At 28.9% G+C, this 26,915-nt stretch overlaps 2 protein-coding genes across 5 annotated transcripts in view; one reads left to right on the top strand and one right to left on the bottom strand.

Annotated features, from left to right (window-relative positions):
- Positions 1–890: 890 nt before the first annotated feature.
- On the bottom strand, positions 891–19,702 carry LOC107442959 (inositol monophosphatase 1). The gene is made up of 8 exons (XM_043052870.2): positions 19,533–19,702; positions 18,206–18,339; positions 13,606–13,698; positions 8,363–8,408; positions 8,175–8,283; positions 6,351–6,456; positions 2,869–3,020; positions 891–1,200 (listed from the first exon to the last, which is right to left on the bottom strand). The coding sequence occupies exons 1-8, from the start codon at positions 19,599–19,601 to the stop codon at positions 1,091–1,093; spliced, it is 819 nt and encodes a 272-aa protein (XP_042908804.1). The 5' UTR covers positions 19,602–19,702; the 3' UTR covers positions 891–1,090.
- Positions 19,703–19,809: 107 nt separating this feature from the next.
- Positions 19,810–26,915, top strand: part of LOC107442958 (coiled-coil domain-containing protein 102A) — a gene marked incomplete at its 3' end in the record, with an annotated part of 26,988 nt that continues 19,882 nt past the window's right edge. The window contains 3 exon segments of one of the 4 annotated variants that reach the window (XM_043052867.2): positions 19,810–19,973; positions 22,156–22,290; positions 23,837–24,143. In XM_043052867.2, the coding sequence (XP_042908801.2) occupies positions 23,839–24,143 (305 nt within the window). 4 annotated transcript variants of the gene reach the window in all.

The raw sequence follows: 26,915 nt of genomic DNA, 5'->3' as shown, positions 1-26,915 counted from the left end.
TACCAGAAAAAATAGTAATAGGGCCCTCAACATGGCCCTATAGGTTAATATGTATATATATATATAATAGCGTAAATTATGTATAAAAGTGTTCTTTATCCAAAAATTATTATTTTTCTTTTTGAAAGATCGAATAACAGCTAAAAATCGAAGAAATTTCGAACACCGATGCTACGCATACGAATGACTCCGTATATCCCCCCCCCTCTCTCTAATATTATTTATAATTTTCAAACTTGACCTGAAATTATAGTTTATTATACTAAATCGCACCAAAGGAATTTTTTATAGACAAATTAGGGGGCCCACAATGGACCAAAATAGCTTCTATTGAAAAACCGCAGGAAAGTTTTTTAGGCTTAATATTCGTGGCATCAGCGTGTGTGGCGTGGCATGGTCAGCATCGCCGAGGGGATGTTAGCAACGAACTTTGTAGTCTGAGGGGTCCAGAGTTCAATTCCGATCAAAGGTTAACTTTTTAAAATGAAAGAAATTTTTTTTATTATTTTTATTTCTTTTCTATATTTTGACGTGAATAAAGTGTCCCTTATCTAAAAACTATTATTTTTCTTTCGGAGCGAATAATAGCTGGAAATCAGATAAATATTCTGCTACGCATACGAATGATCTTCCCTAAATATTGACTTATATTTTTCAAACTCGGCCAGAAATTATACTTTAATATACTGTCTTTTACATCATTTATTTAATAAATTTTTTGCGTTTAGAATCTGCGTAACATTCAAAATTTCGGTGTCTTTTTTCTTGCAACAAACAAACTTGCAGCCCTAATCATGACTATTTAAAAAACATTTTAGATTTTAAAATTTTAAATTGTTTCAATATTAATTATTATTTTGTAAGTGTAATGGAAAAAATTGAACTAATTGTTCATTGATAGAAATAATCATTTATTTCAAAAAATGCATGTAAATAAATTATCTTATAATATCCATGCAGAAATATTACAAGGACGTTTATATTTTTACAACAAATTATAAAGTGACTGAAATTAAATTCTTAAAATTTAAAAAAAAATATAACAAATAATTAGTACTAAATATAGGTTGATAACTATTTCATTCAGTACTTATTCATCTCTAGGAAACTGTATATGCTTCAATTCTTTGGCAAGAACTTCTGCTAAAACTGGAGAGGATGAACAAAGAACTCTACGTGACATTAAATCCAAGGGTGCACCTAGAATTCAAAATTTATATTTTATTGCATTTAAAGTTGAACCTAGCTTTGCGCAGAATAAAACTACAGTGTGCACACAAACACACTGAATAACTTTTATTACTCACAAACTATTTGAATCAAAATTTTTATTTTGCCATTTAAAGTTTTTCGTTTTTTCGGTTAATGGCGGGCACTTGGGTCTATTTCCTATTGACCTTAGAAATGCCAGAATTGCTACTCTCTTGTTGTTGTTGACGGATGCCTGTTTAGGCAGAAGGGGTGCGATTGTTCTTGTTTTTAAGTGGCGCCATCTATGGCCGAGAATTCGACTTCTGCCACACCATAAGTCGCACCCGTTTATAGGGCGAACCCATTCATACATCCATTCATTCATGCACACATAGTAATTTTGACCTGAATCAGAAAACGATCGATCTCCAGTCCAGTACCCCCAGAGGTATTGATTTGTTATGGGAAAATGGAGGACTTTTGCGACTCGACAGCTTTAACGTGCATCAGTCACTTTACTACACGGGGAGCCTTCGGTCGACGGGGTTCGAACCCACGAACTCTCGGACATGGGCCCAGCACCCTATCGACCAGGCTATCCCGGCCTGCTACTCTCTTATCGTTACCCAGTGAGCACCCTATGGCTAAGTCACGGTGGTGGAGTAGCGTCGCCCACATCATACAACCACAAACCCGTGCCATTTAAAGTTACATCCTATAAAATTATGTAAAAAATTACATACTTTACAAATAAAAAAGTTTTTTGACCATTTTTAAATAAAATGCCAAAAAAAAGCATAAAAAATTATTTTATGCAGGAACTTTAAAATATAAATTTTATATTTTAGCTTCAATTTGCATTAAAGGGCTGAATACAAATTATTAGGACTACATTTTAAAGGTTTGAGGGTCCATGAAAATGCTTGATCTACACTAATTATTTGACACCCTTCAAATCACTAAGATTTAGTGCCTCCAATCAAAAGTTTTTCAAGACGCAATATGTCAGAAATCAAACAAATTCCCTGCTACCATCATTAAAAAATTATGCAAAATCTTCTGAATCTTAATAAATTCTACTTCTTTTGATTATTTTTATGAAATATAATTTTTATCCTTCTTGACAGATAAACACTTTAACATGGCAGCAAATATGTAATCCAGTCTCAACAGAAATATTTTGCCTTTTCTAACTTCATATTTAAGTGAAGTCACTTTTTCAGCAGCATGTGTGGACATTGAGTTGGGAAATAGATTACTGGACGTGGAATCGCATGTTAGACTAAAATTGACCACAAGAGACTATGATGAACTGTCATCACAGTAAAAACAATATCATCCTTCTCACTGATGATAATAAACAAAACTTTTTATACCAAAAAAGAAAAATAAGAATATTTTTCAAAAAATACATCTCTATGAGTGGTACAAAGCTTTACGAAAAATTTAGAAAGGAAATTTAGGAAAATTTAGGAATGAATCGGAGCAAGAAAGCCTTTTTTTTTTTGTAGGAATATCTTTACATGTAAACTATATATAAAAACAAGATAAAATGAAATTAAATTAAGAGCATAATACAGTCGCATGTATGGTATAAGGATAATGTTAGATATAGAACATCAAAATAAGGGAACAGGTAACTTGGTGGACACATAACATAAAACTAAATATACTTGCCAGTTGGATCAATGACAGTTCCACCAGCTTCTTCAACAATAATTTTTCCAGCTGCCATGTCCCAGCAATGGATAGAGTATTCGACATATGCATCCGCATGTCCGCTGGCTACTTCACACATGTTAAGAGCTGCTGACCCCATCATCCGAATGCTAGATTTAAATAATATAGAATTCACAAGACCCAAACATCAGTAGTCATTGGAAGTACAAACACAGTTAGCGTTCATGAAACTCAAATTAATACAATTTTAAAATGTATAGACTCTGATTAGTATCTATGCATCTAATTAAGTATCAGAGTGTGTAGCCAAATTCTTCAACAAAAAATAAGCACCTTTTAAGAACTTTTCAAGCATTCAAAAATATTTTCAGGGGTCTGTCCAGATATTTTGTGAAAGGTCCTGTTTCTGTAAAAAAAAAATTGCTCATAATTTGTGAATATAAAATAAACGTTAAGTCAGATTCTTTCAACCAGGGTCCTGCTTTTGTGAGTTTGTGCCAATAGTGTTATGTTGTAAAGAACAATGTGAACAGTGTCTTTTTACATGAACAGTGTCTTTTTGCACATGGCAAAAATCGACATGGTAAAGGGAAAATTAGGCACTTTTTAAAAACATCCAATGAAAAATGCACCTTTAAGGGATTTTAAAAAACGAAAATAAGCACCTTTAAACACTTTTTAAAAATGCTACGCACCCTGTTAATTCTATAAAGGCAGAGAATACTAATAAAATTTTGCAACAAATAAGAAATAAGCTAGCAAATCTAAAAGCCAATTCTTAAAACGTATTTCTTTTCTTAAGTAAAAAAATATAAAAGCTTTATTTTTATATTTTCTATAAGAAATTTATTGCAAATAGTTTTTAAATTTTGTATGACTTTAAATTATTGACATGAAATAATTTTCTAGTGTTTAAAAAATTGCCCAAATATGTCAGGAATTTTTATTTTAACAAAAATTATTTTTAAACTTTCTTTATTTTTAAACTTTAACAAAAATTAGTTTTTCAAATTTTATTGTTGGCAGCACATAACAAGCATTGAGTTTATAAAATAGTCTTTTTTTAAAGTCTAAACAGCAATTTTGGCAATGGTTAGGTAAAAAGTGTAGGTTATTATTTATTAAACAACTATTACTTATCCAATATATTATTTATTAAATAATATGTTTGTATTCGAGTAAATTCAATAGTATGTTTTTTTAATGATATTTTCCTTAATTTTAGAATGAAAAAAAAAAAAGGTTTTAGACAGGATTTTTAAAGCAATTTTCCAGTTAATTTAATGAAATTAATGTTAGTATCGAAAAGATTATTGAAAACTGTGACTTCAGCAATAATGGTGTTAAATGCTAAAAAATATTTTAGGTAATTTTAAAGTTAACCTATTGATAACTGAACGCTAAATTATAAACTGAATGTTCACAGACTATAACTAAACTGTTATTAAGCTTGAAATTTAAAAAAAACTTAAAATAACAGTTGTTGCACATTTTTATAATAAGGAAGAAAAAAAATCTCTTTTCTTTGTAAACCATTTATGTTTGTTACATTATTTATTTATAACTATACACCATTTTTATTTTTACATTATTGATTTCATATTCATGTCTAAAATAATATTTCAGTCTGCTGAAATTTATATTTCACACCCTCAAGGCTTTGATTATTTTGAATTAATAGAATGTCCCTTTCAGCACTCTTAATTTCATCTATCAAAATATTAAACTGAGACATATATTTTCATACATTGCTAGTACTTAACTAGTAAGTATCTCATTAAGTTTTTCAGTAGCAGTTCTCCATTTGATCATAAATCTTATTTTAGTTTTACTCTACAGAATAAAAAACAGAAGAAAAACATTACAAAACATGGATATTATATATTTTTCTATGCACAATATTACTATCGCCATCGATCATTGCAAAAACTTGGCTAATAATTCAAAAATGTATATTAATTCTTTTTTCCATTGGTCAGTATAAACCACCCATAAAATGGTTGCCAATAAAGAGCAGTAACACCCCTTTTTTTTAAAAAAAAAAAGTGTTTATTTTATGAAATAAAACGTGCTAATTAAGAAATTTTTGCTCATTTCAACTCATTATTTCTCAAAACATTTAAATCTTCTAACATTGTTTCATTCTTTTTTTAAAACTTTTTATACAGATTTGAGGATTTTATAATCTTGCGTCAATCAATATCAGCTCCTAAATTGTATTATTTATATAATATTAAAATAGCTTTTTATTTTTAAAATATTTAAAGTTGAATTGAAATAAAGAATAAATATGAATTAAGAATGCAATTAGCGAAAAATATTAAATTCCAAACAATAAGAATATCTGAATCATGTTAATCTATTATGTTATCTATGAATCATGTTATCTATGTATAATCTAAAATGAAAGTAGTGCGTAAAGACAAAAAACAAATCATACTACGAGAATTAATACGTTTAAGTGGCCTGGTATTCATTGAGTTCGTAAAATGTCAATTTTCCAGAGCATACAATAAAATTCCGGAGATTATGCACGTTCCTTTTCTCCCTCTTAGTTATAGAATGTTGTGATCAACCTGTTTCCTTCATTGTGTATAAAACACAAATTTTCTGTGACAGCAAAGAGGATTAAGCCTTATGGATGGTCGTTTATACACTAGGAAGTACTGCAGTTGCTCTTTACAGCCAATACTTCCGGGTTACTGTTTCACGTGTATTTTGTTGCCATTTGGCTCAGAACATATTCATTGTGTTTTGAGATTCTTTTGAATAGTAGCTCTTGAAAAAGCTGTATTTATTTATTTATCACTTGTGCTTACAATGAATTCTAAGTCTAAATACCACATGCAATAACTAATAAAGATGTCGTTACATAATAAGAAAAATAGTGAAAAGACAGTACGCTTATATCATTTTATTAATGTTAAAATTATAAAGGGTATATAATTTTAACATTACTTGTGAAATAGTAGTGTTCAGTAGAAGTAACACATGGTTTGATTAATAATAAATAAGTAAACATGAAAAAAAAAATAAGTCCCTTTAAAAAAGAATCGTTATAAAACACTTCATGCCATTTCAATAATATATGCCAATTTTCAAATTTAAACCTGAATTATAATTTATAAACTTAATATTGTTGCTTGAACAATATGCTAACACTAATGTAAGATGGTGCACAGCTTGCTAACTAAAACAAATTTTCACTTCAAACTCAGCAGAATTACGTAATATCTTATGACATAAGGCAGGTTGGAGATCAGAAATTATCTAATTCATTTCTTTGATTGAAAACAAAATTATCCGGTTGATATTACCTCACAAAATAAGCTGTAATAAGCAGCTGAGATTGTTATTTCCATTGTTGTTTACAATTAGATTGAAAACACCATCCATAAATGTTTTTCTTAAATTTATTTTTCTTAAAAAATGCTAAATGTTTCTATTTTTTTTTTTTTAAGAAATTGTTTATTTTATACCCATGTGCCTTTTCCATAAAAAGATGCAAGTTTTGAAAAATTTGTTCTTTGCTTTCAGGACTTCTGTCAGATCCAAATTCACTTAATATTAAGGCTTGTGATAAATCTAACAAATAAACAGAGAAAATTATTAGCAGAAATTCTAATACATTAAAATTTTAAGGTTTCATACCAAAATTCATTGATTTAAATCAACTGACTTTTAAAAAAATATATATATAATAAACAATGGTTTGAAGCAAATGAACTTCTACGGAAATCATTAGTTTCAAGATTCACAAAGCACTTTAGTATAAGAGAATCTAAATTTTTTTGTAATTTTTTTTTACTATTATTGATTTTCTTAGTTTTAAGTTTTCTTAGATTCTAAGATTTTTAAGATTTTCTGAGTTCTTAGTAGCAAGAAATGTAGTAAAATAGAGACATTGTTCAGAAGGATTAGTAAGTACTGTGTCGAGAAACTGCGACGAACAATCTAACTTTAAAATTTTAACTGTAACTGTAGCGAGGCGGAAGTTTTGTAAACAGAAGGGGAATAATCGCCTCAGAGAGAAGAGGTTGATATGTAATGCTCATTTCAAAAAAGCTTAATGTTTCGTTATCAATTATGTTTCTTGTTACGTTTTGTGTTAAATATTAAATGTTTTAAAAGGAAATAGTTAACTCCTTTAATGGCAGAACTTGTTACTTTTTATTATTGACATCTTTTTATTTTTACAAGAGTAGCGATCCTTTTTAAAGCGAAAGAAAAGCTTTCCATCTTCTCACCGGGAAAATTGAAGAACAACAGAAATTGCAGGTAAGGTAATTTTGCCTTTACCTTTAATTAAGAATTATTATTGAATTTAATTGAGTTGATTGATAAGGAATTTATTACATACTGCTATCTTTTCAAATTCATGACTTTCCATGACTCATTCCAAGAATTTTTCATGACTTCCCAAGTTACTATTTTCTCCGACAAAAACACAACAATAGATTTAAAAAAGCATTATAATAACATTAACTGAAATGATAGGTATAACCAAAACTGATATACTCTGCATCTTCATATTTATAGATTTTTAATTTAAAAAATAGAGTGAAGAAAGAGTTGAAGCAATAAAATAGCTGAAAAAAATGCAAAAGCAAATTTTTTTTCTTTTTTTCTGCAGAATTATATTCAAAAAATACTTTTCTTGTTCATCGGAAAGGAAAGAAGTGCTCCTAATTTTTCTGTATAAAAAAAATTCACCAATGAATGGCTTGCTTCAGCTGGATATTTAAATTGATGAAATGAAAAAAAAATTATAAAAAATTCGGAAACAACCGAAGTTTAAATGATAATTCGCTCTAGAAATGATGTTTTTTTTTCTTTCCATTTTTTAAAAGAACACCACAATTTTTAAAGAACACGATAAAATATTTTATATTTTAATGAAATATGACTGTGAGTGGGGATTTTGTTACTAATTCAGATATTCGGAACACCATGAAATTGGAGGGGTGGGGGGATTCCATTTTGAAAAATAGATTTTTCGGCGACTTAAATCCATAGCTTTCCATGATTTTTCTTTTTTCTTCAAATAGCTAAATTCACAACATTTCATGACAAATTTTGTTCAATAACGAGATTCGTGATTTTCCAAGTGCTCAGATACCCTGTAAGTATATTTTATCTATTAATGAAATGTCACTTTAAAAGGTTTTATTATACTCATTCATTTAAAATATCGAAAAACTACAGTTAAACGCGTGAATACAAATAGTTTAGAGCAGGTCAATGGCAATAGAATTACAGATACTTTAAAAAAGCAAATAAAAAAAAATGGAATCCATCTTTACCCTCAGTTCCAGATACTTGAAGTCTCTCTCCATTGCAGAATGATCCTTTCCCTTTTACACCCGTGAACATTTTATCTAACACAGGATTATAGACAATGCCCAAAACAATCTGAATAACAAAAATAAATACATTTAAAAGTAATCAAAGAGGAGTTAAAAATATAATAAAAATTATGAAGAAACTTAACCTCTTTCTCCAAACTCAATCCAATGGATACTGCAGTGTAAGGAAAACTACAAAGAAACGTGAATTATCTTAAAAAGAAATAAATTCTTTAAAAAATGCATAAATTTCAACATCCTTGCCAAATCAAACTTTACAGAACTGTTGCAAACTATAAATAATCAAATAACTATCAATCTTTATACACATCTTTTGATAGTTGGAAACTGGTATGTACTTAATATTTAAATTCATCCTCATAAATATAAAAACAATTATCGTCAAGTATTGCCACACTATATTTCATTCAGCCAATGGCTTTATAAATACTTTAAGAAAGAAAATTTATTCTGTAGCCCAATATTTAGATACATATTTTCAAAAGGAGACACATTTACATACACAGGGGTGATTGTGAGCCCAAGACAAAATTCCGGAAAATTTCTTGAGTTAAAAAAAAGTTTAAGTTGAAAAAAATTTAAACAAGGTATTTTTTTCCCTTTTTCTCAATATTTCTTAGTTTGCTTAAAATATATTTAAAATTTTACTCATACCACTGATGACCTGGAGAAGTAATTAAAATTTACAGATATGTCTTTCTTTCTTGAGTTTATGATTATAACAACTATTTACTGATAAAAAATTAATATTAATCATGAATATAAGCTTATAAAGTATCTCTCTAGCTCTCCCTTACAAACAAATGAAATAAACTGTTTTTTTAAGTTCCACCTTTGAAAAGTTGATTACCGGAAACTTCTGTGATCAATGATTTTTTTAAACGTCTGGACCTTCGATCTCTGGAAACTTCTGGATCACTGTTAGCAAAAATTACGGAAATTCGGATTTTTTCCGGAGCACAATCAGCCCTGCATACAATTGCCTAATATTTTAGTGCCATCTCAGACAAATATATATATATATATATATACAAAAATAGCTTNATAAATTCCGGAAATTCGGATTTTTTCCGGAGCACAATCAGCCTAGCATACAATTGCCTAATATTTTAGTGCCATCTCAGACAAATATATATATATATATATATATATATATATATATATATATGCGTGAGTGTATTAATAAACATTATGGGAACAAAAAATTAATTTTTACAGAAAAATTAAGTATTTCGCTGAATTTCAAAGACTGGAATGGGAATTTATTTATCATAATTTATGTTAGACAAATTCTGGTGACAAGTTTAAATTTTTCAAGAAAAGCATAGATTTAATAATATTCAGTTAATAAAAAGGTTTACTGCATAAATGGTATAAATAATGACATTATTATTCAATTCATTATCAAATCAAAAAATTTCAAAATTATAAAGTAAAGGAAAACAAGCTGTTTCTAAATTACTAGATATTCAACTAAAACTGCTGATCTGTTAGTTACCCTACTAAATTGTAACCCCAGTAGTTGAATTTGCAAAATAAGTCTGCATCTTCTTAAATCCAAATTTATCTGCAAGCTTAACGCAGTCAGATAAAGATTCCGAATATGTAAAAACTTCAAGATGCTTAAATTCAAGTTGAACTTTATTATACAATGAAACCTCCATGGCAGAGTTGCAGCGACAGGGCGACATTGTCGCAGAACGTTTCAGAGTTCTTGCAGAAAGATTTTTCTTTTGAAAAGTTAAAAAAAAAATTTCATTTCGACAGAAATTTACACGTAATATTTGAATCATGAATTTAGATAATCACTTTTTGACACGCTCAATTTAAGCTCATAGTATCCTAAATTGATGTAATCTAACTGATCTATTGCTGTAAGTATAGAAACCGATGTATCATTATTGTTACAACATATATGTTTCTTATTATTAATAGTATCTTGCAGAAAGATATTAGTGCTAGAGAGTTTTGTCGCAGATAGTTCGAAAAAATTCTGCCACAAGGAATGACACTAAAAAAGTTGGAATAAATTCATATACAGATAAGCCTGTAATCAAGTAATTGAAAGAAAAAAAAGACATTTTGTTTTTTGGAATGTTCTCTCATTCAGCTTTTTCAAAATAACAATGCAATGCAATAGTTGGCAAAGTAAATTAAACAAAAGTATTAGAATAATCTCATTTATCATTTATAAAAGAATTTAAAAAGGCAATCATTCACAGAATTGAAATCGAATAAAAGCAAAAACAGGGCTTTGATGCTCAAAATTGATGGTTTAATCATATTAAATTTCAGATTTGTAAGTCAAACCAAACTCTTTCTTTTAATATATGCATTGACATGAGGAGCAATATAGTTTCATTACAGGTTAATGCTCAATTTAGAATACAATATACAAGCTAGTAAATAAGTATAATGTAAATTCAAATTCTACAAAAATTGCATAATTTGAGGCATAAAATAAAATGTGGGAATAAATAGAAAATAAAAGAGCTAAAAAAATAACAGCAGAAAAAACAACTTTAAAAATTGATAAGTGTAAGGCAGAATATGTTAATGAAAGAAACTACTCTACTAACTCAGTGGCGCGACAGCCCATTAAGAGGGCCAAGGCCGACTGTGCCCATCTCAGTTTTCTTGACCTTGGGCTCTGGGGTGCAGGAGCATATGTTCCGGTCAGGTGGTCAGCCGAACGCGGAACCCCCAGTGTTAGTTCCCAAGCATGCTTGGTACTCATTTTATCGACCCACTGAAGGGATGAAAGGCTGAATGAAAGAACCAATATATTAATTAAAGAACATGCTTTATTCCCCTTGCCGATAGCCCCCTCCAACACATACCCTTGCCTTGTATAATGTTCTACCCTCGATGCATGCTCTAATTCTAGATGATAAAAGAACTTTCTGTTTTAAAAAAGTGAACTGAAAAATTGTTCCTATCAACTATAGTGATGCTGAAAAATTAAAGACTTTTAAAAGCCTTGTACCAAAATTAAGTTCTTTTGAGGGTCCTTATTTTCTAAAATAAAAATTGAGCAGTTTTTAAGGACTTAAGGATTGTGGGAACCCTGTTTTTTTATTTACCCTGTGCAAAGAATGGGTATTCAGCTAGTATGCTTTATAATTTAAACAGTAAATTAATAACTAAAATACAGTGAAAAAAGAGCTGCACTTTTTGATTAGAAAATATGTTTGCAGTAAATATTTGATTTGAATATTTGCAGTAAATTTTGTTTTAATGAAATCTAGGATTTATTTTCAAATCTAGTTGACATATTCAAAATATGCGTTAAATGTATAATAAAATATTTTTACGGAGGTTTATAATGGGGAATCATAATAATTGATCTAACTATAACAATGTTGTTACTAAAGTACTCAAGCATCTTGGTTTTCAAATCAAGATTCATAACTAACAAACAAGAACTTTTTCTTTTATTTAACCTCTTAAAGCACGAGTTTTTTCTCGAGAAAATGGCAAAAAATCATTGAGTTTTTTCTTTTTTTTGCAGAAAATTAATATATAGGTATGCGTAAGTTATTTTTCGCAATTTCAGTTGTGGGGGGGGGGAAGGACTAGGGTTTGTGTAAAAGTTCATAAAAAAAATCACTGTACAAACAAAGTTTAAACAATTTGACTACTGGTTTATTTTAAATTTTAAAACAATAAAACCAAATCATATCCACGGGAGAGTTCATCGCTGAAACTTTCTGATAAATTGGTATGTTCATTAATCATCCAGAGTCACTCATTATCCGATAAATTTTTCAAAACAAGACACAAAATGCAAATGGTTTTCACAAGAAAAATGTTGCATCTATGGTAAATAAATTTAATTATAATCTAGTCAATTCATTTTCACTAGAACGGATCTCAGATAGGCATTAGAAATAAAATAACGTGAGATACAAGATTGCCCGTGTGAGCCGTTGCTGGTAACTTTTGCTAGTGTCGGACATGAGTAAATGCTTTAAGGGGTTAAACATAATTTTAAGTAACAAAAATGTAAATGAAATATATTCCTTAAACCAAGCAGGTGATTGCATGAAAAAAAAGAGATTAAATAAAAAGTACATGTGTTGAAAATAATTAAGAATATTTGTGTACTTCAAATACATTAACTAACAATATTGTTGTTTTTTAAATGCTGCTATACTTTACTTTAACTTACAGGAACTTTTTGTAAGGAAATAATAGACGAGCTGGAAAGAAAATACAGCACTTAAAGAATTTTAAAATTATGTTGGGATAATGGATTGTTGATATAATAAAGATTTAACTTAATAAGATTAAATAAAAAAAATCTTAATATAAAATAAAATAACAAAATTTATTAATAAAATAAATTAAAAAAATCCATTTATATAATAATATATTGGGTGTACAAATTAGTTCGGTCTGTTTCTTTGTGATCAAAAATGCATTTATTTCAGAACAAAATAAATTAACAGATTAACCAAATTATTGTCCATCGCTGGCTTCTACTTTTTTCTACCTCTCAGGCAGTTTTCGAATTCCATCTCGAAAAAATATCTCGTCTTTCAAGGCGATCCTAGATAGGAGCCAATTTCTGATTTCTGCGAAAGAAGTGAACTGGTGACCTGCCAAACCGTGCTGCATCCGTCTGAACAACCAGTAATCAGACGGAGCAATGTCCAGCAAATACAGCGGGTGAGGTAAAAGAATACCTTTGTCATGTCTTTGCTCGTATTCCGGCCGTTTTTCTCGCAATGCACGGCTCAAACGAATTAATTGTAGCCTATACCGATCTCCCGTAATGGAATCACCAGGTTGTACCAGCTCATAGTATACAAAACTATTCACCATTCTTGAAACGTCGAAACCCTTCCATACATGATTTATCAGTTGGAGCATTGTCACCATAAACAAGAATTTGATGTGCTTCAGCTGCACTTTTCTTCCAATTAAAGCAAAACATAAAACCTCCTGCAAATGGTGCTTCGTTACCACAAAATCTGGCATATTCAACAAAGTAAAAAACAGGGTTTTTGTATGAAACTCAAAGCAACATAAACTGAATATTATTGACAGATGTTTAACCTTTCTGAAACCACCGAAACCAGTCGTCACTACGAAACATTCATAACAGCAGAGCCATCTCTTAAAAACGGCCCGAACTAATTTGTACTCCCAAAAACTTAATCTTATAAAAACTTAACACAGCATAAAACTTAACAAAAAATAAGCGATTATAAGTGAACAGTACTACTTTTAGCAAAATAGTTATTTTTTAATTTCAGAATATTATGCTGGGTGATATTTTTGTTGAATCCACAGAAACAAAAAATTAGATGATGATTAAAAGAAAAGTCATACAGTGTCTTAAAATATGAAAAATAGTTCTTACCGATGCACAAAATTCATTGTGCCATCCACAGGATCTATAATCCATGTTGGTGAATCAGTAAGGTGGCAGCCAGTAGTCTCCTCCCCTATAAAACTAAAAATTCAAACAGTTATAACAAGTGTTGACAAGATATGCTTATTAGCAAATTTATCTAATGAATATACCTATGAATATACCAGGCTATAGAACCCATATATAAAAATATTTCACAAGTTTCATAAAGCTTTGAACCTTGTGTTGCTCGAATTAATAAAAGAGTTACATTATCAATTGAGTTATTCGAATGACCAAAAAATATTACCCTTCGAGATTATTTTATTATTTAAAAAAAATATGTTCCATACATTTTACAATAATTTTTAACATGATGTAAATTCAGATTAAGATATTCAAATTTCAAACTTGAGTAATAATTTTTTACATGTTTGATTCATGACGATTTAATCATCACAACGACGATGATCATAATTTCATTTCTTTTAATGACAGGTATTTATAATTTTTGCACACTTCCATGTAGTTTTCAAAGTTGAAAGTTGTAATGACTCACGGATTCAAAATTTTAGTTGTTTCTTTTCATTTTCAGTCCATTCCATTGTTACGCCACATTATTTTGTGATCCCTTTAACAGCTATACAATTTTTAAATTCTGATACTTTTAATGAGTACAATGTTATTATGACATGAGATTTTCAGTGATCATTATTTGTGTTCTCATAAACATTGAAAAATAATGAGTAACGACCCTTTGTTAACAACTTATTTGAATATCCCTTTGGGATGTATTAACAAACTCCTAATTTGTCCGAACTTATAAAAAAAAACGTCCACACTTGTTCTTTACATATAACAAAGTAGCATCAAGACCAGCTCTATAGAAATACAATATATAAATAAATGTTACAATAAAATGGCATTGTGCATTATCATTACATCTAATAAATTTAAACTATCCGATAATCACAGGGGTAATTGGGAACCCAACTCAAAAATCCTGAAAATCTTTTAAGTGAAATCATTAATAACGCATTTCAAAACATGAAATTCTAAAGAAATTGTATGCAGCATAATTTAAATGGATGATTATGTATAAGTTTACTTTTATGTCTAATCACGTTTATTATTCTACCAGAAAAATATTTACAAATGAAAGAGATGCCAGGAATAAATTCTAGTTGTAATATTTCTAAATATACAAGAATTTTTATACATAAATGTGACTGATGATTTATTGAAACTTCTAGACCTCGGGTTTTCGAAAACTTCCAGATTGTGGTTAGCAAGATCCTGATTTTTTTTTCGGAGCACAATCATCTCTGTAATCATTGATGTGGATTTCTTCTTACAGTTATTGTTGAAATTTTTATTTCATTATAACAAGAAAAGTGCTGGCAGCTAAGAAACAAGTATGATTTGTTTAATATAATATCAAGTCTAATCTATAATACTAACAGCTAAGGATTTGATCTAAACAAAATAAAATAAACAATGGAGTTTTATGTATAATTCTAAAAATGAACAACATGATATTTAATTCAGCAAAACTGGCAAAATATTGAAATCATTTAAAATACATTAATTCGTCAAATTCAAAAAAGTAAGGTAAAAAACCGTAATCTTTGTTGTATATGTATATGAGGACGAAATTCATTTGCATCAATAAAAAAATATTATTTCGTTGCTAATATTTTTGCAACATGTTATTCTTTTTACCAATATAAAAATGATTTAAGGATTTTGTACCTAATCACTCTAGTTAATAACTATAATAATTAATTAAGCACTTGATAAATAAATGTAAAAAAATTAATAAATTTACAGTTAAGATTAAAACATTATTTTTCATTATCCCGTGAACCAAATAACTTGCTGATAGGCAAATTTCGTCAAATACTGAACAGAAATAGAATATTCGGGGATATAAAACAAACTAAAGGAGAATATTTAACAATCGTAGTGTCCATCAAATAATGTAAAACATATGCATTTTTTTGGTAACCCTTCAGGTTAGAATTCTGCCATGCAATAGAAAAATCATTGTAAGCGATAAAATTTCAAAGTTGAGACTTTCATATATCTAACACAAGAATTAAGAAAATAGTTATCTCAAAATCTATTTTGAATGACACAGCAGGATATAAGACACTAAAATTTTTAAAATTTAGTTACCTCCAAACAAATTAAATTTTTCTTGTTTTTTTTTAAAAAAGGTGTTCATTTTTAGAAACGTAAAAAAAAACCTAACATCTAATAGTTTTTGACAGTGAGAAGGAGAAAATAAATGTGGCAGTATTTTGTTTTAAATATAGTAGACAATCATAAGTTAAGACTCCTCGAATGCGTGTTTCATTTCGAAATTAAGCAGTTGTAATAAATAATATAGTATAAAAAATATCGCATGTAAAAACTATAGAGAAATCAATATAAATAACTGCTAAACATTCTATAGAATTATTTCCATAAAAAGTAAATACTCAAATGCAGGATTTAAATTTTCCATACTATTTTAAATATATTGTGATACAGTATAGGACCCGAAATCCGGCACTCACGGACAAATTAAATTCCGTATTTCAGAATTTGCCGAATTTCGGATCTCTTCCTGAAATTCCAATATGGCACCCATATATTACGATAATACAATTATGCTGTTAATTTCAGAAAAACCAATAAATTTAGCTAAGTTCTGATTGTAGATTATGATGGGGTGAATTTAAAACTGTCCTATCTTATGAAATTTCATTAATAAAAGTAATAATCTATATAATATAATCAAGGAGAAATAATCCAAAGAAGAAATAATTCAAGATGAAGTAATCCGAATCCTCCGAAAAGAAAAAGAAATAATTTAATTGTTTAATCTTCCGCACAAGATCATTGTTCTAATTTTTTCTTTACGTAACATTTTGTTTCAACAAAAGATGATCACCTCACAAGAAAAAAAAGAAAGAAAGCTAACAAGGAACTGCAAAAAAAAGTAACAATTAATGCTAAGAAACTAACAATGAATAACTACAAAAAAGAAGCAAACTAAGAAGAATAAAAAGAAAAAGTTAACAATTAACAAAAAAAGTAACAGTTAATAACAAATAAAAAGATAAATAAATCGAATAAAAAAAAAGCAAAAGGGATAGAATTCATTTTGTACACCACATAGTAGTTTCAATGTCAACAGGGTGTGGACAATTTATGGTCAAACAGGACAGGCTCCAACTTGCATCTCCTTATTTTGTTCATAAGAAATGCAGATGTTTTTACTTTTCAATTTCACTCATTTTTTTTCATGCTTTTTTTATTTTCAAAAGATAAAATATAGTTACTTCAAGAGAAAAAAATTCCAGATCAAAAGAGAATATGACTGATTTTTTTTTCCTCATATAATAAAAATTTCTTTAGGAAAAAAAAAATTAGGTTGGATTAAGTGCCGGAAATTGAATTAACACCATGAAATTGGGGGGGGGGAGGATTCCATTTTAAAAATAAAATTCTTCGGTGACCTAAATCCATGACTTTCCATGATTTTTCTTTTTAAAAAAATAGTTAAAATCATGACATTTCATGACAAATTTTGTTCAATACCGAAATTCATCACTTTCCAGGTGCGCAGATACCCTGTAAATAGATACCTGAAATTATGCATATTTTTCTATCGCTTATAAACAAAAATTTAAAAAACTAGATGATGGTGTTATAGTGACTCATTTTATTTGTGTTTTCTAAAAGATAGTGAAAGAATGAAATGCTGAATAGTGAAAAATTTTGATGAGGTCACAGTGATATCCCCTTAGTAGAAAAAATTACAGCAGGGTTAAAATGAGATACCTAAAGTATTCATCAAAAATTATTATGAAAAAGCAAAGGTACTTATTTTTGGTAATTCCTGAAAGTTGCGGTGATCCCTTCAGAGGGACAAAGTGATGTGAATTAAACAAATTATTCTATTAATATTGATGACATACATTCAAGTAGACAGTCAGAACATTCATCTCTGCAACACTTTTGTCATATACTCAATTACTCAGAAATGTGTGAATGACATTTGAACTATATTTATTTATTTTTTTAATAATTAATGAACAAAATGTATCTGATGCATATTTTTTTCAACTCCTGGTTAATATTTTTTACGAAATATATTATTAAATAATAAATGTTTTAATAAGAAATATTTCTTAAGGATGCAAAATTTGACAAATTGAGAAAATAACCGTTATTCGTCGCACTCTGTCTAATAACCTGTTAAGTGCAATATGTTCTTGCTTATTGCTCTTCTAGACTACAGCTTGTTTAGTCAATGACTTGTGATTTCTATGTGTATTAAGTTCCACTTAAATTCGAATGCTAGAAATGCTGCCTTTAATTTGTACACTGCCAGAAAAAATGGGAGAAAAAAAGTAAAGGCAAAAAACAAAATGTCTTTTTTTTTTTCAATTACTTGATTACATTTTTGCATTATAAAGTTCAAGTTTTAATGCAAATGTATTAAAAATGTACTAAACTAAACAATTTCTAAAATTATATTAAAACATGGTTAAAGAAATAGGCTTTCTTTCAGTTTTACTTTCAGTGACAATAAAAATGTAAAAAAAAGATGACATACCAATGGTCTGGGAAATGACTTTTAAAATTAGTGATTAAGAATTCTTCAACTTCTTTGTCTGTTTCAGTCACTAAATCTACGTTTGAAATCTTGGTTTTAATATTTTTCCTTTTATTGATGGCAGCTCTAATAATCTGCATTAAGAAATTATACATTTCATCATGAGAACTCAAAGAAAATAAAATTTCATGCATATCAATTTAATTAAACATAAACTAGTTATATCCAGCTTAAATTTAAAAAAATTGTTTCATTAAAATAAAAAAATTATGTACATATATCATTTGTGCACATTAAAAAAAAATGGAAAAAATCTTTTTAACAGACTTTGATCTAATTCTCTGCATTTAAATATAGAACTTTGATGGTATCATTGGCATGATGAAAAAAATTTAAGCCTGAAAAATGTGTTCAGTCTTGTGCTTGGTAAGGCAACAAAACCGACAAAGAATGGATGACAAAACTTTTTTTCTCCAAATTTGATATCCTCTGCTCATAAGAGACTGTAAAACAAATGCTTCCACTTTTTTGGTAGAAAAGGGTCAGTGACGTTTCCATTTTATGTGCTAATAAAAAAAAGGGCAAGACTTATCTAGTGGTCACTTTTTCCATTCCACTGGCCACTTTTTGTGTTAAAAGTACATTAAATTGATTTCACTTCTGTTATTAAAAAAAGAATGTTCATTTAAAATGTTACTAATATTATAATAAAAAATACATATTTTATTAGTTGTTATCTTTTCTACTTAAAACATGATATGTTGTATATCAAGTTTTAAGTAAAAATAATAATTTAAAAAAAAAGAAAGATATCGGTTTGATTTTAGACTTGTTTTATCCATTTCAATCAAACTCAATAATGTTTACAAAAGAACGATTGCTCTGAACTGAGTAAAACCCGCCTATCATTTAAAGGAAAGCTTTTCAAAAATAAACAATTGGGAGTCTGCCATACACTCTGGCAGACATTTCAGATTTCCATTAAAATTGGTACGATAATAATTGATTTAGTTTTGCTAATGGAATTGCCTATATTATCATTAGTCTTTTTATATTCCCTGCAAAATTCGTAAAACATTATTTTGCTCTAGCAAATTTAATTTCTATAAGTCACAATATTGAAAAGAGAACATATCATGCTTTTTAAAGTGTGCTGGGTAAGGATATATACAAAATATATAAGAATATATATCTGTGCGTAGGATATATACAAAATCAGGTTAGTGATAGTTATCAGTTATGTTTAAAATATACAACCGTGATTCGTCTCCATTGAAGTTCTGAAAATATAATAAAAATCTTGGGCAGATTTCCGTAATTTTATTACCTCTCCTGCTTTACGTGCTAAGTCCAGAGCAACTGTACAGCATTCATCAATGTTAACCGAGTCTGACATAGTAAACAAACTAACTTCTCAGTTCAATATTCGTTTGTTTTTCACTTGTTTTGCTGTAATTGGATTAAGCAAAACAAAAAAATAATCTCTATTGCCTATTTCTGCTTGAGAGATATATGCAGACTTGTGTGTCTAATAAACAGTACGGCTTATAAGCCTTTTAAAAGTAGGAAAAAAAAACGAGATTCTTTGTCAGAACTATTACAACTAAACACTTACAGTAAAAAAATAATAATAGTAAAGTTTGTGTTTGTTGTCAAATTAATACTAATTTATCATGTCTTTTTACTTACTTTACTTTTTTTAAATTATTTTTCTACATGTCACGTTGGGGAGAGATTAATAAGAGGCTTTGTTTTTTAATGATTTGAAGTAAGATCTTTTTACAAATTTTTTTGGGGTTGTTTGTTTTTGTCTTTTATTGTGTGGATTGCGCTTTTCGAAGTCAGACATATAAATAAGACAATGCAAATATACAATAAGAGCTCTAATTTTTTAGGACGCGTACTTTTTCGCCAAGAGCAGATATATTTCGCCAAAAAGTGGCAGCTGAAAAAGACTGACAACGAGATGGATTTTATGATTCCGTCTTAAGAGCCTTTTCGATATTTTGGCTGAAAATTAAGTGAATGGACTTTTTTTATATGTCTACTTTGACGTCACAATTAAAAAATTGAATTTAAATAGCTGAAGCAAGCAATATCATCATTTAAATTTTGTTTGAGATAATCAACTTCTGTTTTAAATTTGCTGCGTTTATTAATTGGTAAGCAATATATTGTAAAACTCTGGGGGATATTTCGGTATCGTGATCTGTAGCACCAACTGTAATCACTTAGGTGCCAAATAGATTATAAACTTGCAAATTTAAAAAAAAGAAAAAATGTAGATGATTTAGTAGGAAGATTTCAGTATCCTGATCTCTTGCAGAATTATCGCCAAGTCTTGGCAACTTCCGGACAGCATCCTGCGAGAAACTAAATAGAACATCACAGAGAGGTACCAATTAAAAGTATAACTCATAGCGACCCCCAGTCAAACATCTGTATGTTTTTGTTTGTTTTTTAAATTTTCAAGTTTAAAATCTATTTAGCACTTTGGCGATTATAATTGGCACAACAGATCACGATATGGAAGTATCCCAGTATGCCTTTTGAGTTGGTCTCTTTCTGTGATGTTTTTTTTTCTTCGACAGTCGTAGAAGCATTTTACTTTAAATTAAACGCTCTATGTTAATCAAGAGTTGATACTCATTATAGTTAGTCGAAAATTAAAACATTTTTCCAATATAAAACATTTTTTTAAAAAATAGTTTTTAAAATTCTTATTTTAGTTTTATGTCTGTAAGTTTCTTTGAGTTCCTACTTAATATTTCCATAAATAAAGTTGTGATTATATGGCTATTGATTTGTTTCACATTATTTAAAAATTGATATTAAATTGGATTAGCATCAGGCACTAGTTGGAACTTGTTGGAAGGGGTTGAAATTTAATGGGCATTAACCTTTCTTAGATGTTTAAATAGCTGTTAATTCTTTTAAGAGCTGTTCAGAAAACGATTAATACTCATATTGTCATCCAACACAGAACTTCATTTAAAATTTAAACATACTAGCTGGTCAAAATATTTAGTGATGATAAATTTCAGACAAATTCTGTTTGTGTTGGTCAGAAAAAGATGAAAGCTTATAATGCTCTATGTGGTGCCTTAAACTAGTAAACAACATTATACCAGGAGATTTTCGATTGCAATGTCTGGGAATTGAAAAAATGATCAAGTTCTCGATTTCAGAATTATATGAAAATGTCGCTAGACTGCAACTAATGGCCGATTTTCTTCGTCAATTTTAAATTTATATTTGAAATTCGCTTGAGCAACATGACCAGGGGTCTGTGCAGGCCAAATTTACTGCCGTTTAGCGAGACCTTCACAAATTCAACTTTAGGAAAAACGGTAGTTTCACAAAATTTTTCTTAAAATTTTATATTTGTATCCCGTAAGAAACGATCAATCTGTATTTTTTTTCATATTTTCGCGTTGATTTTTTAATTTTCACAAAATAGGTACCTCTCAGAAAAACCTAAACAGACCCCTAATGACAATTTTTTTCCCCCACTTACTGTACAAGTAGTTACTCCTTTTCCACCCTTTTCTTATTGCTTTCAATTGAAAGAGAGTGAAAGGAATTAATTTTAATTCAAATTGTTGAACAATAAGAAGAAATAAGCTCTCAAATAAAAGTTAGGATTAGCAGTCCACACTTGCAACGGGGAAAGTTAAAATAAAGCGGGGACCAATGCCTCTTTTGTCATTTATCCTCAGTTGCTGGAAATGCACATAAAAAACATTTATTTTTAATAACTTCTGTGTATATTTCAATTGAATGTTTGACAAGTTATAAGGTAATGAATTTTCTATAAAGAATCTTCAAGTAGTCTAAATTTAGGCACAATGTAGTTTAATCCTAATTTTTTTCAATGCATTTAATTTCTTCACTGCTGTAATCTTTAATTACTTTTCTTGCATTGACACTTTATTTCAACATCTTTTCAGATGTGGCTAATTTTGTTTTTAATGGCCGCCGTAAAGTAGAATTAATTATTGACCAAAAGAAAATCCTCTGCAATTAGGCTGATGTTTGCTTTGTTTCTTTGCTGAAAGATGAAACGGAAATAAGTAAAAAAAAGGGTAAGTACGGTATTTCGTCTTTGGCGCTCTCATAGCAAGGGTAATGGCAAATAAATGTAATAATAATTTCCAAGAAAAAGTTTTTTTTTAAAAATTTAACATGTGCAATCTATAAAAAAAGTTTTAAAAAACAAAAGGGAAAAAAAAGAATGAACAATGAAAGAATAATGAGATAATTAAAGCTGAGAGCAGCAATAGCAGAAAATCTAATCTTAATAGGTATATTATGTTTAATTAAGAGGCTTAATTTTCCAGAGTTAGTTATTATATTTCATTCTAATACAGAAGTTTTAAATTGATTATGAGATAAATAAGTCTAAAGTTGAACCTATTTTTACTTTTTTTAATTATTTCTTTTGATAAAATGTAATGTGTTATAAAAATAGTATATGTAACACAATATTTTTTAAATATTAATAAAAAAAAAATTACGTTAAGAATTTTGTCAAGAAAAATGGCCAGTGGAAAAAAAGTTACCACCAAGAAATTTCCTAATTTTGTCCTATATTCACAAATAATTTGTTGTTGTTCTTGTTATAGGCCATTAAGGCAAAAGGTGCGATTGTTTTTGTTTTCCAGTAGCGCCATCTGTGGCCCAAAATTCACCTACATCTATTCATTCATCCACAAATCGTAATTTTGACCTGAACCAGAGAACTATCCATCTCTAATCTAGTACCCCCATCCGTATAATTTTATTTTATAACCGTCGTTGAACAGCCGACCCAATTTAATGGGTTTACAACTACTGATGTTTAACTCCATAGCCTTGTCATTTTGAACCCAATCCAGAAGACAAGGCGACTCCTGGATCGAGTATTGGGAAAAATTTGCCTTTGTGGGGGACTTTTTCATGAAACTAACCAGCTTTTGCGTTACATGGATAGGAAGACCACGAGAATCTCCCACGGGTAGCCTGGCGGCAAGGAGATTCTAATCCATGATCCGTCTACCACTGAGGATATTTCACATCAGCACTGTGATCTGTGTAAGCCGGATGCAGAATTCGAACCCGGTTCGCCTCATTGGGAGGCGAACGCTCTATCCCCAGAGCCATCGCGACTCCAGCCTTATAATTTGAACGACCCAACATATTTAACATGCACCCGTCACCATTTACTATGTGTCTTCGACTAGCTGAATTCAAACGTGAGTCCAGCACCCTGCCAACCGAGCTATCTTAACGCCCACAAACAATTAGAATAGTCGAAAGAAGTAGTTTTAATGATGAGATGCAATTTATTTAAATCTTTACTTTAAATATAAAACTCTAATTATTGATTATAATTTAGCTTGTCTCATTAATGATAATATATAATTATTGTAAAGTTATAATAATAATATTTCTATGTAGAGGGGAGTTTAATTGCATAAAAGCCGGACTCAGCTATTGAATAGTTCATGCTTTGGATACATTGATCAGATCCAGTGTTTACTTTGACTTGTTTAGTTTTTAAAAAATTTGTGTTTCCTTGAAAGAAAATTCCTTGAAAAATACTAATTTTATTCTTGGTAAAATCATGCATTAAAAATAAGGAGTTTTCAGGGATGTCTCAAGCTGGTTCTACGGCTAGCTCAGTGAAACGGCACAGTTCTTTGTCACATTGGGCGGAGGATATACCGAATGATATATCCCAACATTCGCTCTCATCCCATCACCACCATAACTATGACAACGAATGGGATGCAAAAGAAGAATTGAGGCTAAGAGAGCTAGAAGAGGCCAGAGCTAGGGCTGCTCAGATGGAAAAAACAATGCGTTGGTGGTCAGATTGTACAGCAAACTGGCGGGAAAAATGGAGTAAAGTCAGGACAGAAAGAAATAAAGCGAGAGAGGAATCAAGGGTATTAAGGTCAGTTTTCAGAATTTGAATATTTTTTTTCTTCTGATTATTGTATTGTTAGAAAGTACCAGAAAAAAGCAAAGAAAATCTTGAAAAATTATAGTAGTACCTCCTGGTTCCATCTTTTGTCACTTAATCTCGTGTTTCATTGCGGACGGCGATCAAAAGTGCCCCATAAGATTAAGATGTCAAAAAAAGTTGGATAATGACACACATTTATTTGAAGTAAATAAAAAGTAAGCATTCCAAATTAAAAAAAAAATTTTTTTTAAATGTATTATATGAAGTTGAAAATTGTTTTTGACTTATTTAAAATAATCTGTTCTACGTGAGTTTATTAAAAAATCATAGATAACAGGAAAAAATAGAACAGTATGAAAAATTAGCACAAATCGGTGTATATAGACTTCCCTGACAAACACACCACGCATTGTGATAATTTAACTTTTAAATACTATATTACTTTATTGCAAATCTTTAATTTTATTATTTCTATCTTTATATAGATCTTATGATTTTAGTGTTGATTTTTTTAATACTGAACTTAAAGTAATAATCTTAAAGCTTAAATATCCTAATATAATATTGATGTGTGATATAAATATTGATATTCTGAGTGATGATTTTATTACTCATGAATATATTAATTTATTATGCCAATTTGGATTTAAAGATTACATAAACAAACCAACTAGAATAAAATCCTCGCCAACTTGCATTGGTCATGTCTTCGTAAAAACAAATAAATTTTCAGTCAAGTCTGGAATATTCATAAGTGACCTAAGCGATCACTATCCAACCTTTTACAGTGTTTATAAGGATGAGGTGAATAAAATTAAGGAAACTGAAAATAAAATTTCAATCAACTATAATAAGCTCTATAATTATCTGTCAAATTACAAATTTAATTACAATCCTCAAGATTCTCTTGATCAACAACATCGAAGTTTTGTTTTCAAACTTAATAATTTAAAAAATAATTTTAAATATATGCATAAATCAAGCAAAAGAGCCAAAAATAACTGGAGGACTAGTAATATCTTGATTTTAATTCGAAGAAAGGAAAAACAGTTAAAAACTAGAAAATATCCATGGGATATTATTTACTAAACAGCATACAACACTATAGTTTCTGAGCTTAAGAACTTAATTAAAACAGCAAAATCAGAATATTTCAAAATCAAATTTTTAAATTTTGATTCAAATAAACAAAAATGGGATCTTGTAAATAGTATCATTGGTAATCAGAGCAAATCACCTACTTTACCTGAAATTTTAAACGACTATGAATCTTCTGATCAATTCAATAAATCATTTGCAAATGCTGACAGTACTTCAAACCCAAATTCAAACAGTTTTCAAATATGTATTTCACCAAGTTTAACTTCGTTTGTTTTCCTAGAATTGAATGATTGTGATGTACTTTACTTAATAAATTCTCTTTCTAATAAAAAGTCCTTTGACTATGACGGTATTAATGTAACATTAATTAAACTATTTGCTCTCAATAATATAAATTTTATAACTAATTTCATCAATACCTCAATCAAGTCATCCATTTTTCCAACTTCTTTAAAAAGAGTAACCATAACTCCTATTTTTAAAGCCGGCGATAAAAATTGCTTATCAAACTATAGACCAATTTCAATATTACCTGTTTTTTCCAAAATCATTGAAAAAGCTCTAGCTAATAAAATGTACAATTATTTAAAATATGCGAATTTTCTCTATGAAAATCTACATGGATTTATTAAAGGCAAAAGTACAGAAAAAGCTCTTTTGGAATTTTCAAAATTTATTCATAACAGTATTGCTGAAAATAAGGTAACAGTAGCTATATTTCTTGATATATCAAAAGCTTTCGATAATGTCAATCAAAATCTTTTAATCGAAAAATTAGAATTTGCTGGTTCCAGAGGAATTATTTTAAATTGGATTATTTAATATCTTTTAAACAGAGAACATAGAGTTAAAATCCAAAGTAATTTTAGTAATTTTATTTTCTCAAACCGTGGTGTTCCTCAAGGATCTATTCTAGGACCCTTATTGCTTATTATATTCATCAATGACTTTTGTCAACTCAAACTTTTTTGGTAAGATAATAACATATGCTGATAATTCCGTAATTTTGTATTTTTGCACTGGTTTAAATCAACTAATTTTTCGAATTGAATCTGATTTACGCGTAATTTCAAAATGGTTTACAGTAAATGACTTAAATTTAAATCTAAATAAAACTAAATATATTTATTTCTGTTTAAGAAAATCAGAATTTAACTTAAATTTAAAATTTCACTCTCTCTCCTGCAAAAGTACTAATGAAAATTGTCAATGCTATATTCTACAATCTGTAAATAATATCAAATATTTAGGACTATATATCGATTCTAATTTAAAATGGAAAACACATATTAACAATTTAGTTAAAAAATTGCGTTTCGTTTTAGTTAAATTTTATCACCTTAAGAATAAAATTCATTTTAATTTTGTGAAAGCACTCTATTACTCCTGGTTTTATTCTTTAATTAATTATGGTGCGATAATATATGGCGGTGAATATAAAACTAATTTACTTCCCTTAATCTCAGTTCAGAATAAATGCTTCAAGATTATTAATTCTCTAAATATAAATAATTCAAGTGTAACTACTACCAATATATATACAAGAATTAACCTATTACCATTTCGCCATAATGTATTTTTTCGTATTTTACTCTATTTACACAACAATAAATTAATATGCAAATTAAAAACTAATGTGTCTGAAAGGAGACCAACTGA

The sequence above is a fragment of the Parasteatoda tepidariorum genome, chromosome 2 (assembly GCF_043381705.1).
Source record: "Parasteatoda tepidariorum isolate YZ-2023 chromosome 2, CAS_Ptep_4.0, whole genome shotgun sequence".
NCBI classification, from domain to species: domain Eukaryota; kingdom Metazoa; phylum Arthropoda; class Arachnida; order Araneae; family Theridiidae; genus Parasteatoda; species Parasteatoda tepidariorum.
Note: the sequence above shows the minus strand (reverse complement) of the source record. Positions and strands in the feature narration are given on the sequence as shown.